Below are 15487 nucleotides of genomic sequence, written 5' to 3'. Positions count from 1 at the left end.
CTTATTTATTTTGATTCGTTTTTTTTTTTTATTTTGTATTTGCTGCCGGAAACGACGGCCACACACTCCACAATTATTTCACTTTTAGCACTCGCTTAGCACTTTTATGTTTTATGTGTTAATAGATTGATTTTATTGCTGTTCTCACTCTCTTAATGCATATATTTTTTTATGTTTATCGGGGGAGCCTTAATTTCTCAAGCTGCGCGCACTGCACCTCAAAAAAGTGTCGAGTATCAGATTTCAGTTTCAGTTTCACGAGTTTGCAACTAGACTGAACCTGACGCCGCTGCGCTTAGATACTTTTATATGGCTCTGAGCTGAGCTCAGATCGGTTCGGCTGACTGATTGGCTGACTGACTGACTGACTGACTGTCGTTGTCACTGTCACTGTCGATGTCGACGTCCTTCCCTGTCAGACGGATTCCTCAATGTGTGTAGCGCTTCTTCCTCATTTGTTTTGGGAAGTATGCAAAACAACAACACAACAATAAAAACAAATGCAAACAATACCCGATACGATGCGATCCCATCCGATCCGTTTCGATCCGAGACAAAAACAATTGCGATTAGCCTTAGGCCTGTTTGCGTTTTTTTATCTGCTGCAGAATACGTCTCTTGAGTGACTCATTCGATTCATCTTCTGCATCCATGGTGGGGCATTCAAGTGACGCACTTGTCGATAAGAACTCAATCTCGAACTCGAACTTGATCTGGAATTGGACTTGGATACAAAACCGCAACAAATTACGCGAGATTCTCTTGCTTTCTCTCTTTCATTCGCCACGATTGAAGTTCAAGAGCTGAATCATTTGATATGCATTCAGCTGGATGTATCTGTTGTGTATTGTCGCTGGTAAATTTCATTCTTTATATTGTTCTTATGTTTTGATTTATACACAGTCAAACGTGCAGGAATGCATCGTTCTTCCTTGTCTCGTTTAATGCCGCCTTTGTATTGCATTTATAAGCAAATTCTATATTATATTGACAACACCAAGAAATAAACCATGCATTTTAGTTGAAAAGAATATGGCCAGGAAGTGCTGCCTGAAGAGACACGCCTTAAGTCACATCAATCGGACTTTAGGAAATGCCGGAGGTAAACAAACTGAACAAATTTATTTGAATTCTCTTACTTTCAAGCTTAATTTGTAGCACGCTTTTTGGCGTTTAACTCATTTAATAATTAAATAATTATAATGATGACTTATTTCAGATAAGATTTCAGGTTAATATTTTATGTTTAATTACACTTTTGTTCCGCACAATTGACTTTTAAGTGCTCTAACCGTATTTTAAATATTGCTTCATCAGTTTTTATTGAGCTGCGCTCAAAATGAGATCGTTGACTTGGCTGCCGTTTGCCACATTACTTTTCTGCACCAGTGTAATCGTAGTTAACCCTAATGGTCTAAAGAAAGTCCAAATTAATGCTGTGCCTATTTACAGGTGTTGGCCAGCTTCGAAATTACCAGCATTCAATTCGCAATCAAGGATCACAAATATGCAATAATGGAAAAGTGTCATCTGAGAGCCGTGAATCGCAGTATCAAATTATTCGACTTGCGCATCAAACTGCTGAAATTACCCATAACAAATGTCTTGGTAATATGCATAAAATTACTTCAAATTTAACATTTTTATATAACTGATTATTTAATTTAGGTGAAGTGGTCTTTGCTTAAGCTAAGCAACGGATATTTGCCCTTCAATCACAACTATACGCTGGATGGCTGCAAGTTTTTAAGGCACAGCAATCATCTGATCAATAATTTCGTATATGGCATATTTAAGGATTATACAAACCTAAATCATACTTGTCCTTACAATGTATGTTGCACATTCGATAACCCTTCCATCCATATTAACGTTATTTCTGCGTAATTTCAGCATGATGTCATCGTAGACAGTTTTCCCTCACGTTCCTCTAAAGATTTAGACCTCATGTTCCTTGCAAAGGGAGACTATGCCATTGATACTGCTTGGTATACGGATGGCATATTGCGGGCTGACGGTAGAATAAAGTTTACATTTGCCTAATCATTAAACCGAAATCTATTGTGTACATTAAAAATCTCGACTTTGAGATACCCGCAACCCATTTTCAATAAAAGCAAAACAGTGCGGTTTTATTCTTAAATTATACCGAATTTATATACCGAAGGCTACATTTAGTATATCGTATAATATTGCTTTCGAAATATACCACAATGTCTAAAAACAACACAGTGGTATATAAAATATAACAATTTAATATACCAAATATATACTGACTCTATTTTAAAAACTACGTTTGCTATTTGCGCATGGCTCTATGATTTCGGTTGTTGACGCTGATCAAGAATACGTATAATTTATGGGGTCGGAGATGCTTCCTTCTCATACTTATCATATTTCCTAATATTATTTATTAGGTTATGCAAGTTCCACTTGAAAGTAGTTATTCTTTACTTGCAGAATATTATTATTCAATATAATATATTTTCGATTGAAATTCGGTTTTACTCTCTAATTTCTTTTCGATATATATGTTAAATGTGTGGATCAATATCTTCACTTAATGATACGCACAATTGACTTTGAGCCGCATTAACTAAATGTATTAGCCATAATGCATCAGCTGCTATTACTGAGCTGATGTCTACACTAGAATGTTGACATGACAAGTTTTTTTGTTTCATAAATATTATATATTTTATTGAACTGTGCAAATGCGATGTCATAATTCCTGGTAATACGTTGAGCAAGTTCTCACAAAAAGCTTTCAAGCATTGGTTGGCCTCAGAAGTTGCAAATATTCAAATTGCAGAAAGAAAATTGTGAAAGCATTGAATATTTTTTTATTTTCCTTTTTAATTCAAATTTTGTTCGACAGTAGAGAAGATTTTAGAGCAACATTTTATATATACATCAATGAATACTTGCTAGAGAAGCGAAACTATATGAAAAGTCAATTCTTAAGGAAAAGCCAGATACTTTAGAATATTTAATTTGGTAATTATGCCATTGATGCCTGTTTATAAAGATGAAGTGAAGTCAAAGCCTATTTAACATTCTTTAAGCTGCAATTTATTTTTTGGGTAATGTCACAGCTCTACAGTTAGTAAAGAATTAATGGAGTTGATTCACTTGTTTACCTATTTAGTGAGTTGACCTTGATCAGCAGCAGGCGTCGCTGCCAATTAATGACATACAAATAAAGGTGTCTCTCTCGGGTAGAAGAGAGTGTGGCTTATAGGTGAAGCAGCTTAACCTTGACTCCACCTTTGTCTCGGAGCGGAGACGTGTTGTGGTCGTAGGACACGCATCGATGCATCATGGGACAACACTTGTTTATAAGTTATGAGTCTACGAGCACAATAGCGGACCCTTATGCATATGAACCACAAATAATCGTAATTCATATGGTACAAAAACAACAGAAGGCGAGTGACAATCGCCCCCGCATTCCAAGAAATGGATTGAGTAATGCTTTCGCCGAATCCGCAAAAGAGAGGGAGAAAGAGTGAATGAAACCAGACGACAAATGAATAAACAAATTTTTATATTTTTGGGAAATTAATAAAACATCGAAGCCAGTTGCTGGTTTTTCACTCAAGTTGCGATAATATGAGACACTCATTGGATGGGGGAATCACTTCTTCTTGGACTAGGGAGATGACTCGATGGTTGATTGACAGGCGAGCAGATAGACAGACAGCGGGCAGACAGACTTGAATGTGCACAGCATTGAAGCGCAGCCAAATTGACTTGACAGCGAGCTTAAAACAGACGCGAAATCCATGTCGATGTCGCTGTCAATGTTGATGTTGACCCTCCACGGCGACCAGAGCTGTCACTTAGCACCAAATACAAACAAAAATACAAATTCAAATTCGCTAGCTGTTAAATAATTTGAGAAACTCACTCACGCAAATTCTGAATGCATTCAGCATTCATGCAAGTCACGTGGTGAGAGGGCAACAACAACAACAACAATGATGTATATTTGCAACTTTGATCCCTGTCTCTAACGCAGCATCATCGTCCTACGTCAATTATTCAAATGCTGAATGAATACTTTACGAGCTCTCGCTTATTCGTTTAGCTTTCATCACACTCCGTTCTGTCTGATGGCTGATAACGCCACGCCAGCTAAGCCAATTGGCCAATTAGCCAAGTTACTTATGCAGTTGTTCGCTTTGCCAACTTTGCCAACACGTCCGCGTATTTTTCGCTTTTTCATTTAAATGACTCGAACCGTTAATAGTTCATTGGAATTGTTAAACAATTCCGATCGTGTTTGTCAATTTATTAACTTTGATTATTAATTACGCTGTAGGCATTGTTTTTTTTTTTAGCTACACGAGTTGCTTTTTCCCCTTTTTTCACCAATTGAAAGGGAAATTGTACTACGTACTTAACGTATACTTAATATAGGCATTGTTTGTAGATATATGAAGATAAGCGCGACAGTTTTATATTTGTTTTTTCCTTGTGCACGTTATCTTAACTAAAATATTTCGCTAAAAAGAAAAAAAATTTGTTTGTTTCCACATGCAATTGCTTAATATAATAGAGCACTGCGGCTTTTTTTTTAAGTTGGTACCAAAAATATGACTCTTCACCTAAGTGATTTAAGAATTTGGCTTATAGCAATCAATATTTGTTGTCTTATCCAAATGGCAGTTGTAATTTTAAAGTTCACTTTTTAAAGCTACTTCTCAATCCAAATTTTAGTATTTCCGCGGTTTATTAATTTGATATATTTTAAAATGAATAATGCACTGTTTTGCTTTTATTCAAAATGGATACTTGTTATTTTTACCCTTGAATTAACTTATCAAAGTACATCAATTTATATAAATTATGTACTTATATTTAATGAACAATTTGTTTAGTTTTTTCTTGGTCAATTTTTCAATTTTAGTTTACTATTTAAAGCATAACAAAAAACAGAAAATAATCGTAATTATGTTAACAAAAGCACTTACATACCTGGACTAATTTGACAATTTTCCTACAACAAAAAATCACTTCAAAATTAAAATCCACTTAATTGTGATTTTTTTGGCCACTAGAAAATGTTTTGGCGCTAAAAGGGCAATTTTGATTATGCATTTGATGGCCTTATAAATATGAATTAATAATTTACTTGATTTGGAGTGTGATTTTGGAATTGCAATCACGTTTGCTGGGCCAATGAACGCGCATGAGCAAAAGGTGCTGTTCGGTTTGCTGTTGTCTTTTAGTTGATTGTAAAATTTGCGTTGGCAATCAAAACATATCAAAAATTTTTGACTAAATGGGGAGAAGCATAGCGAGGGGGGACAAATTTGACTCACGCGTTGAATCCGAAACAGAATTCGAAGCGTTGGAAATAAACATAAACAGAAATGCGAATTGCAGATGTGGCATAACAAAAACAGAACCAAAATCAAGAGGATAGAGAGAGAGGAGAGGGGAAACCACATGCCACATGCTATTTGCATTTGTCAAACAAACTCTTAAATGGATGTTGGTAGTAAAAATTGTTGAAACACTCACACACACACACACACGCACACAACATGCGAGTATAATGAATGCGAGCTGCAGTTTTTCGAGTTAGATGAACTTTTATTTGATTATTATCCCAAAAGAGAAGGTTTTTGAACTTCCCTCGTTGGCTGCACACCTGCCCAATTTCACATGACGCTCTCTCTCTCTTTCTCTCTCTCTCTCTCTGTGCTGGACGCTTGGACATTATTTTGATAGCATTTGCTAGCACATTTCTCTTTCTCTCTCTGTCTTTGTTTGTGGTGCGATGGAATGATTGATGGAGTTGCAAACTGTTGAAATGATGCTGCGCCCTTTTTGGGGGCCATAACTTTCGGTTGTTGTTTAAGCACTTTTTTCCTGGTTCAATGCGTTCGTCGTTTAAATGTTCAAGTTAAATGTTTATTTTGGCCATATACGAGTATATTTTATTTAATTGCCTCCCTGCACTGCTGCTGCTGTTGCTGTTGCTGTGGTTGCTGCTGCTTCTGTTGGCAATAACAGAGAAAGATATTGCGCATACGCCGCGTACTGCAAGTGCCATCATCATTTTTGTTGTTCATTGTTGTTTGTGTTATTTGACTTGCTTTGCATCTGCTCTTCTGTGTTTCTTTTTTTTCGGGGCTGGTTCTTCTTGACTTCTACTTCTCGCTTCTGTTCAGTTTGCATGCCCGTCACGTCTCCGACGCCGCAGCACGTATTAATGAGCAATGCCCCAGCCCCGGTCTCAGTCTCAGTCTTAGTCTCAGCAACTCTCTGTCCCGCCCTCAATCCATAAACTCCGCTGTGTTCCTGTGTTGCAGAAATCATCATACTTACATACGCTTATATTTCGCTCAGGTCGTTGTGTAGACAACAGTTATGGCATTTAATGGCTGAAACATGCAGCAGTCAGCGGAATACCCTGTAAAAGTGCACATCGTTTGGGCATATTTGACGAAGCACCTAGGGAAAGAAGTTTCCCACACTATTTTTCATTAAAATTGACCGATATTTTAACAAAAGCTTTGCCTGTATGCTGAATCTGAAGCTGCTGCAATTCAAGCTTATTAGTCTAATATACATTTACCTCTTTTATTGAACTTCAAGTTTGTTTTTCATTGAAGAATATATATTTCTATTAAGCGTAAACTTCTAAGCTGTATAAAGTTTCAGCAAATAAAGTTCAATAGTTTAGTATTCAGCTAACTTTTTTACAAATATCTAGACATTATTTTTTTGTAGGGTATTTCTTTGTAAAGCATCTTTCTAGTTCTCTGCAGCGACTGCAAGAAAACGAAACTTTCTTCTATATCAATAACCGAGTAAATTTCGTCTCTAATGTTCTGTATGCAAAATTTACTAATATTTATAGTTCTTAAATCTTAGGAGAGTCATTGACCAAGTTTTAATGAAATCCAAAATTTAAATGTTCTTCAATTTAAGCGATATTCTTTAAAATTCTCTCTTGCATTTGAAGTGATTTTCATAGGATAAATTTCAGTTAAGTTTCTCTAACTCCTAAAATGTTAACAGTAGCTCTGCTCTACTCAAGATTAAATTATCTAAAATTCAAAACTCTCAAGTCTCTGCAATTAGTAGTGGTAAATAAATAAATATCTCTGTTCTACTCAAGATTATATTCTCTAAGATTTGAAGCTCTCAAATCTCTATTAATAAATAAAGTTAAGTTGATTCAATTAAGAACTTCTTTCATTTCAATAAATTTTCCTAGGGTACACCCCAGTCCAGCATCTTCTGAAACTCCTTAAAAGTTACTGTAGTTGCCTTTGTGGCTTCGCGGGATGCGCTGGAAGCAAACAAACCAACAATCAAATTCAAGTGCGACATGCACTTAACTGGCTCCATTGTCTGTTGAGAGCGTTTTGCGTGGGCGAATCGCCACCGTCTCAAGCCTCAAGGGTGTTCCGACTTCCGCCTGAGCTGCTCTGTAGTGAGCTGCTCTGCCACACCCACAATCGCACACACTCCTACGGGAGTATAGGCAAATACAAGTTTATTAATTGCAAATACTACTGCAGCAACTGCAGCATGACTCTTTAAGCTAGTACTTGAAACATGAGTTGTTCGCTTGTGTGAAAACCGCTTGATTAAATGCACGTTGATTGTCCCCAATGGAACCTGACGACAGCTGCTGGCTGTGTGTTCGCGATCCCATCAGTAGCCGAAAAAGTTGAAGCCACAGAGCAGCTTGTCCGGTCGACGTATACGTAATATGCCAAACTGGAAGACGGACATATCATCGGCCACATTCATGTCCAGCGCCATCAGTTTCTCGGCTGCCAAGGGATGCCACGAGCCAAAAGTGCAGGCGGAGTTCATCTGAAAAAAAAGTGACAGACAGAAGTGTGAAGTATGATTAAATTAAAAAAGTATGAAAAATTCAGTAGAGAGTGCTCTACTATGAGATATCCGACACCCATTTTAAATAAAAGCAAAACAGTGATCGGTATGAATTTGAATTTTAATATACCAAGTAAATATACCGCAAAATATTACAAATATACTAAATTCATATTTGGTATATTTCTACAGTACTGCATTTAAAAATACCATATATTGTAAAATATACCAGTTTGTCAGCCATAGCAGCTAAAATCCAATTGCAGTTGGCGTCTTTCCCTACACAAAAGTTAATATACTATACAGTATTTCTGATTCCCGAAAATTTAAAATTTTTAGAAGTTATTTAAAATATATTTTAAATAATAAATAAATTAGGCTTGTTATTCGATTTTTATTGATTTACGGATGGTGGGAGTGGGCGTGGCAAAAATTTGAAACAAACTTGATCTACGTGAAAACATAACAAGTGTTGTCTCAAAGAAATAATACTTCTCTTCTCTTATAGTCTCTGATATCTAGGTATTCATACGGACAGACGGACAGACTGACAGATGGACATGGCTATATCATCTCTGCTGTTGATGCTAATCAAGAATAAATAAACTTTGTGAGGTCAGAGTTGCTTCCTTTAGCCTATTACATTCATTTCCTGCAGTTACAAAGTTATAATACCCTTTTACCTTATAGGTACCGGGTATAAAAAGCTGCTCCAGTTCACTCACCTCTTTGCTGTAGTAGTGACAACGTCCGTTGAGTCGCGTCGAGGGCACATATTCGACAAAGTCCACCTGGGGGCAATGAGGCAACAGCAGCGCCAAGCCTTGTCAATGGTGTGATAATAAATTAAATTATGCAATTGCTGCCGCTTGATAAAAAGTTTTGCTTGCAGTTAGTCACCTATGAACCCGGAACTGGGCGGATTACGACGAATGACGCGATTCCCGGCAAACATTTGCAGACTCTGCCAGAGACGCCACACCGAATGCGGATCGATGAGGAAGGCGCGTGATTTGGGATATCGACGGCGATAGATCTCATAGTTGGTGAACAGATCGTAGTCGGCACTCGTCAGCCAATCCTCGAGGGTGCCATTGTAACGACCAGGATCCCAGGCGGCGATGGTCACGTTGCGAAAGATGGGCGCATGCGCAAAGTCAAACTCGGGCTTGGTAACCACCTGGAAACAAATGTGTTGTTGATTGACGATTGGGGATTAGCGGAACTGCAGTTAAATGCAGTTGGCAACCTACTTGGGAATTCACAACACGTATTGTGGTTTTGCTGCCAACATCCACCTCGTGTCCTCGGGTTGGCGCGTGATTGAATCTCATCACGATGTCGTGCGTATCTAGTGTAATGTAATTGGAGTAGACAAGTGAATCGATTATTGATGATTTACAGCTCTTCCTAGTCGCACTCTCTCTCTCTCTCTCTTTCTCTCTCTTTCTCTCCCTTCCTCACCTATGAATCGTCCCAGCTTAGAGCCGGCCAGTGAGCCAGCACTTGACACAATTGCACAGCTCTTGATGTTCTTGGCATCGCGAAAGAGTTTCTGACGCGGAAACAGGCGACCAAAGGGCAGCTTATTAAAGGGCTTATCCTTGCGTCGCAGCACACGAACTCCCGCCTCCATAACTAAACACGTGGAGGGATAATACTGCTCCTCAAAGCTGTCGCCAAACACTGGCTTATAGTCCACATTGTAATGATTGGATTCGTTGAGATTCTCCTTCATCGAACGTTCAAAGACCTGCACAATGCGTTGCCTGAAAGCAGCTGTTTTATTGTGACACTGCTCCGCATACTTGTCGTGGCATAGATACAGCTTTGGACTAAGCGTTAGCTTTGTGTTCTTCGACACCTTTAGACGCGGAGGAGGCGCCAATTTCGAGGAGTTAATCGCCGGACTCTCGCGGCTCTCCACAATAAACTTCTCATTGGGATTCCAGCGCACATGGAAAACGCTGCGAGGCAAACGTTGCACTGTATCATTTGCTGGAATTTCATAGTGGAATGGCAAAGTTAAGGGTGATAAACACGTATACTAAGATATGCATTTATAGTATACCAAGTATGCATATAAATTTAAAATCAAATTTGAAGTTCTTCTTTTAAAATAACAGCACTAAAGCTTTGACAATTTATACAAAATGTAATATTCTTGATTATTGTATTTACAAATATTTAAGTTTCTATATTATATGTAGTAGATATATTTATGGTTCAATTCCTAACATTATAGTACATTTTAACTGTTCAACCATGAACATGCCACAGTGCACTGAGTTAGCCTAAGACTAAATAAATATATCGCCATATGGTGTTATGTATATCTCAAGATAAGATGCCAAAAATGTATCTCACGCGCACGTTGCGTTGTGACATGATATTTTAAACTACTTGACAATTCGGATGAGGATGTCAAATGCTCATATCACATAAAGGTACAAATAGAAAAGGGTTCCTATATGCTGGAATGGTCCCTTAAAGATAAGAAAATTTGTTAGCTAAGATTTTAGGAAGTCAACTTCAGTGCAATAACAGAATTCATCCGATTCGTTGTGTCTAATAAAATAAGCAATATGTTACATTACCAATAATTACACCTTCATTTTTCTGCATTTTTTTTTCTTCATATAAATCGGTTTTGCTTTTTAATTTGTGTTTACAATTTTTATAAGATTGTATGTTATTTATTCAAAATTTTGCCTTGGATTTATTTCTACCCATAAATCACTTTTGCTTTTATAATTTGTGTTTACAATAATAAGATATTGTAAATAATTTCCTATAAGATTTTAATTTTCTCTAAGATAGTACGTAATAAGTTTCAATCAGTATTTTGAACTGAGTTTCTTGCCTTTGATGAATTTATTATGCTTTTTAATTTGAATGCACAATTTCTACAAGATTGTACTTAATAACATAAGTTTCATTCAACAATTTGCCTTGCGATTCTCTTTTTTCATAAATCTGATTTGCTTACCAATTTACATGCACAATTTTTAACAAGATTGTGCGTACTAAGCTTAATTCACCTCTCCACCAATCCACAAACAAAACATTTGCCTAGGCTTACATACGTATACTCACCACTGCGCGTCTCGACTGATGCGTTATTCACCACAACGCGGTCCGCCTCAGCGTTGGGTTCGTGAACTGGCTGAGCTTTATTCGCCGCATTCGGTTGTGGCTGAGGCGGCGGCGACGTTGCTTGTTGATGTTGTTCTTGCGTTTGAATTATTAATGCAGCGAAAATAAGAGTGCTGATTAACGTTGCTGCCGCTGGCAACGTTGCCCGGTTGCCCCGTTTTGCTGTTTGCAACATTTTTAAATCATTTCATTTTCTGCGTTTCTCTTTTTTTTTAAGTAATTTTAGTCACGTTTCCTCCTCGCATTACATTTATATCTGCGAATGAGTTTTCAAACATGCGTTGGTATGTGTGTATGTCTGTGGGTGTGTATGTGTGAGTGCTGTAGAGTTAATGGCCAGCAATTTGTCAGAATCTGTTAAATATATTAATGAATTGCACAACGTTTAACGGCGAGTTGCTTTAAATATATTGCGGTACTTCTTCAGTTATTTTCCATAGATTTATCGATTGGAAACGTGCCAAGATTATCTAGATAATATAGAAATATGAACGCTAGAGTGCTTATTTTCTTTAGACTGTTCAATAATGAGGTTGGACTTATATTTATTGCTGGAGAATTTTCTTTTGGATTACGTCATTTGTTGTCCTAAAGAACTTTCTAAGGATTATTTTTAAGTTATATGCTATACTATCATATATTACACTTTATTATACTTTACTACACAATATTATAGTATAATAACGAGGTAGGTCTAATATTTATTACCAGATAACTATCTTTAATATTACGTTATTTATTGTCCTTAAGAACTTTTTGAAGATTATTTTTAAGGTATATGCTATACTATGCTCTACTATACTTAATATATTAACTATATTTTATTATACTACACTATACTATACTATACTATACTATACTATACTATACTATACTATACTATACTATACTATACTATACTATACTATACTATACTACTATAGTATACTATACTTTGCTATACTACACAATACTATACTATATATTATAATATACTCTACTATACTCTACATGTATAGTACATATATAAACTTAATGATTCAAAGAATTAGTCAACAATCAATGCCTAGGCTGCACATTTTTGAGAGAATTCAGCATGGAAAACTAAATCAAAACTAACATCCGATTTCATATTAGATTTTCCTTGTTAGCCAATAAACTATTCCCCAAATTATAATTATCATTAAAGTCATGTATCTTTCCATCAATATCTTTTAGCTGTATTTGACAGTAAATCTTACTAAAGTTGAGCTGCATCTAAGTATTAAAAAAATTGCTGTTTCGAACAATTAGTAAAAGCTATAAATTCACTCCGTGTGCATGGTTAAATTTAAAAAACAGTTTAAATGTTTTCACTTGAAAATAACTCTGAACTGAACTTTTAAACTATACTCAACTCGGAATGTTTATATTAAGTTTCAGAACAAATACCTACAACGTGTAGCAGCAGCACTTGAAAAGTTTTTCAAAGTTTCACCGTTGCGACTTTTGCGATATGTTTATACTCGACTTTAAGTTGAGCTTAGTAAATTGATTTTAAATCCAATCAAAAAAGATTAGCATACAACTTATGGCGACAATGTTCGACTGAGGAGGAGACAAAAACCAAATAAAAGAGTTTCGTTTCACACATTATTTGAGTGTGTGTCAATTTCCATTAAATTTGACCTTTTGGCCCTGGGGTCTATGATTATGCGCGACGCTCTCTGAAATAAACAGTCGAAATGAAGTACAAAGTCGTGTTGGCTGTCAATTGATGCTGTTGGCCATAATTAGGTTGCATAGCATAGCGATGAGCTGACATGGCTAAAACGTTGTCATGTAATTTGTAATTAGTTTCCGCACACGTATTTTGCTTGTTTTCATTTCGTTTTTTTGTTGCTGTTGTTGCTGTTGTTGTTGTTGTTGGTAAACACACACAAACACATACAAAATATACCTTTGTTGATGGGCGCCTAAAAGTATGCAAAACAAACCGCAAAATTTCAAGCCGTAAACTGTGCTGTGGAAAAAACTGTGCAGCAGCTTGACCGTCAGCTCGTTAACGTTAACGTTAACGTTTATCCGTGTTGCCTGTGCAAATATTTGAACAGCACACAACAGAACACAAAACACAGCAGAACACAACACGACACACTCGTGGAATGCGTACGCGAATACTCGCACTTGGACTTGGTTTCGAGGCACGCAATTGTGGCAGGTTGTAAGTGGCAAGTGGCAAGTGGCAAGTGGCAGTTGACTAGCGGCCAGTGGCAAGCAGCGAACAGGCAGGCGGCAGCAGCTTCATCCGCTGCTCGAACTTTCCCTTTCGCGAGTTGAAACGAATCTGAAACAGCGGCACACTGACAGCCGCCTCGACACCTGAAGGAGGCCACTTCGGCAACCAGCAAGCAGCAACGACTTCGGCCACCCGCCCGACCAAACGACAAACCGTCCGACCGACCGACCGACATCGGACCTTGCCTCCGAGGCTCATTTGGCTCCTTTTGGCTCCTCCTGAGTCGCCCCCCCTTCCGCACCAAGTAGTTCAGCCATTTTCCTACTTCTACTACGAAAAAAGTGAAAGTTGCTAATTCGCAAGCGAATCGCGTAATGTTCACGCAAAGTTGGCGTTGCCAATGCGGGTCAAAGCGCCTTTTATAGCCCAATGACACTAGCTGCTAAGTGGGAGGATTAATCCTGCAGAGAGTTGAAATGAAGCCAGTCGATTTTCTCATATATATATGTATATATATTATTTGTTTTTTTGGGATTTTTTTTGTGGATTTTTTTTTTGCTTGTGGTTTTTCGTTTTTCGAACAATAATTATTATTTGTAATCATTTATTATTCATCGTCATAATCATAATAATTTTCTATACAAATACATTCAATAACAACAATTTATTTTTATTATTTTCACTTTTTTTCACGTTTACGTCATTGTTTAATTATTTTACAATTACCATAATTATGCCAGTTGTTTCATATTATTATTATTATATTATTATTAATATTATTACATAGTATTACTATTACATTATCTGCTCTCAATTGTAGATACGATTTACCTTCATTTCTCTTTTGCATTTCATTTTAGACTTAAATCGTTTAACTGCTGCTTAGAATGTTTTTTTTCTTTTTTCTTTTTTTTTTGTGGGGGATGGGAGGGGAGGGTGGTAATTCCTCTTTCATTTTATGTTTTGTTTTTGTCTAGGGATTTTTAGGGAACTCTTTACGAAAGTATCTCCTTAGGCGTCTCAGTTGAATTCGGTTTATAGTTTGTTTAAATTTATTATTCATTTTGTTTCTTTCTCTATGTGGCATTTTGTTGTTGTTAATTAACAAGTACAGAAGATTTCAGTTGAGTTTAACTTAGTTTTGTTTTTTGGTTTTTTTTTCAATTGTGTTTTTCCTTTACTTTTTCATTTCTTTTAATATCTCGTTACTTTTCTCCGTTTTTTTAGGTTTTAGTTTTATTTAAAGTTCTTAGCTGTTCTCTTAATAATTTCTCATGTATTATTATAAGTATTATTATTATTATTTTTATTATTTGAACTAACAACAAACTGTTAGTTGGCATCTCGAGAGAGAGAGTGAGAGTTTACAGTGTTTTTTGGGTGGGGTGGGGTGGGTTGGGTGTTGGTGTTGGTGTTGGGAGAGAGTAGGGGGGGGGGAGGCAGTGCACACACGCTTTGAAATACTTGTTTTAATCGAGTATTTTAAATCGTCTGCATGCGCTCATTCGCATTCGCTTTAAAGTTTATGTTTGCATTTAATTAAATTTGACATGAGTTTTTTTTTTGTGTGTTTTTCTTTTCATCTTTTTTTTTTTGTTTGTTTTTTCTCTTTTAGTTTTGTTTTGTTTTTGTTTTTTTTTTTGTATTTATTTATAAGTACTTTTTTGTGTGTGCTCGCTTTGGTGATGATATCAAATACGATACATAGAATAATTTCTCGCTTGGCACATAAATTATGTAATTTCGTTTTGTTTGTGGCCTAAAAAGAATTTTGGTTTTTGCGTTTCCCTCTTTTTAAAATTTTCCGTACTCATTTTTATTTTTTCTTTACATACATTAAATAGGTATTTTTTATTTGTGTTTTTTTTTTGTTTCGATTTTTTGGGTTTTTGTAAAAAATAATTGCTACCTTGACATAACATTTCATTTGTGTTTTATCTTAACTTTTCCAGCTGCTTCTTCTTGTTGTTCTTGAGTTGTTGTTGTTGTTTTAGCAGCTGTTGATCGCTTATAAAATTATTGTATATATTTTGTTTTAATTTATTTATTTATATAATGTTTTCTCTTTCGTGTGCTAATTATTTTTCATAATGTTTTCTTTTATTTTATTGATTTCGATTTCGATTCGGTTTCGGTTTTCGGTTTCAAGTGTTTTTTCTTGGTTTTTTGGTTTTACTTTGAAATGAGTTTAACATTACGAGTATGAAATGTCCAAAATGATGCAATGGCATTCGCTCAATTGATACTATTTGTACACAAAACTTGAATATA

The 15487-nt window shown here is 36.2% G+C and overlaps 2 protein-coding genes across 4 annotated transcripts; one reads left to right on the top strand and one right to left on the bottom strand.

Moving 5' to 3' along the window:
* The first annotated feature begins 770 nt into the window (after positions 1-770).
* On the top strand, positions 771-2124 carry LOC132791096 (uncharacterized). Its single transcript, XM_060799900.1, has 5 exons — positions 771-856; positions 1022-1102; positions 1453-1608; positions 1669-1833; positions 1894-2124. Exons 2-5 carry the CDS (start codon positions 1094-1096, stop codon positions 2041-2043), a joined length of 480 nt encoding a protein of 159 aa, XP_060655883.1. The 5' UTR covers positions 771-856; positions 1022-1093; the 3' UTR covers positions 2044-2124.
* A 5128-nt stretch (positions 2125-7252) lies between these two features.
* On the bottom strand, positions 7253-13375 carry LOC132791091 (beta-galactoside alpha-2,6-sialyltransferase 1). 3 transcript variants are annotated; one of them, XM_060799895.1, is made up of 7 exons: positions 12434-13375; positions 10960-11275; positions 9328-9861; positions 9117-9214; positions 8764-9043; positions 8589-8686; positions 7253-7842 (listed from the first exon to the last, which is right to left on the bottom strand). In XM_060799895.1, exons 2-7 carry the CDS (start codon positions 11192-11194, stop codon positions 7678-7680), a joined length of 1410 nt encoding a protein of 469 aa, XP_060655878.1. In that variant the 5' UTR covers positions 11195-11275; positions 12434-13375; the 3' UTR covers positions 7253-7677. The 3 variants fall into 3 exon arrangements, with proteins under 3 accessions (XP_060655878.1, XP_060655877.1, XP_060655875.1); XM_060799894.1 differs by having other exon boundaries at positions 10960-11317; positions 12938-13375; XM_060799892.1 differs by having other exon boundaries at positions 12938-13375.
* Positions 13376-15487: the final 2112 nt, after the last annotated feature.

Source organism: Drosophila nasuta, chromosome 3 (genome assembly GCF_023558535.2).
Source record: "Drosophila nasuta strain 15112-1781.00 chromosome 3, ASM2355853v1, whole genome shotgun sequence".
Taxonomy (NCBI): domain Eukaryota; kingdom Metazoa; phylum Arthropoda; class Insecta; order Diptera; family Drosophilidae; genus Drosophila; species Drosophila nasuta.
This window is presented reverse-complemented; position numbering and strand designations above follow the sequence as displayed.

Coding starts and splice junctions, on each gene's coding strand:
- LOC132791096 (XM_060799900.1), top strand. Junction 1,609..1,668: donor TACCCATAACAAATGTCTTG/GTAATATGCATA, acceptor TATTTAATTTAG/GTGAAGTGGTCTTTGCTTAA. Junction 1,834..1,893: donor ATCATACTTGTCCTTACAAT/GTATGTTGCACA, acceptor GCGTAATTTCAG/CATGATGTCATCGTAGACAG.
- LOC132791091 (XM_060799895.1), bottom strand. CDS start 11,194: ATGTTGCAAACAGCAAAACGGGGCAACCGGGCAACGTTGCCAGCGGCA. Junction 9,044..9,116: donor TACGTGTTGTGAATTCCCAA/GTAGGTTGCCAA, acceptor ATTTGTTTCCAG/GTGGTTACCAAGCCCGAGTT. Junction 7,843..8,588: donor GTCACTACTACAGCAAAGAG/GTGAGTGAACTG, acceptor CTTTTTTTTCAG/ATGAACTCCGCCTGCACTTT.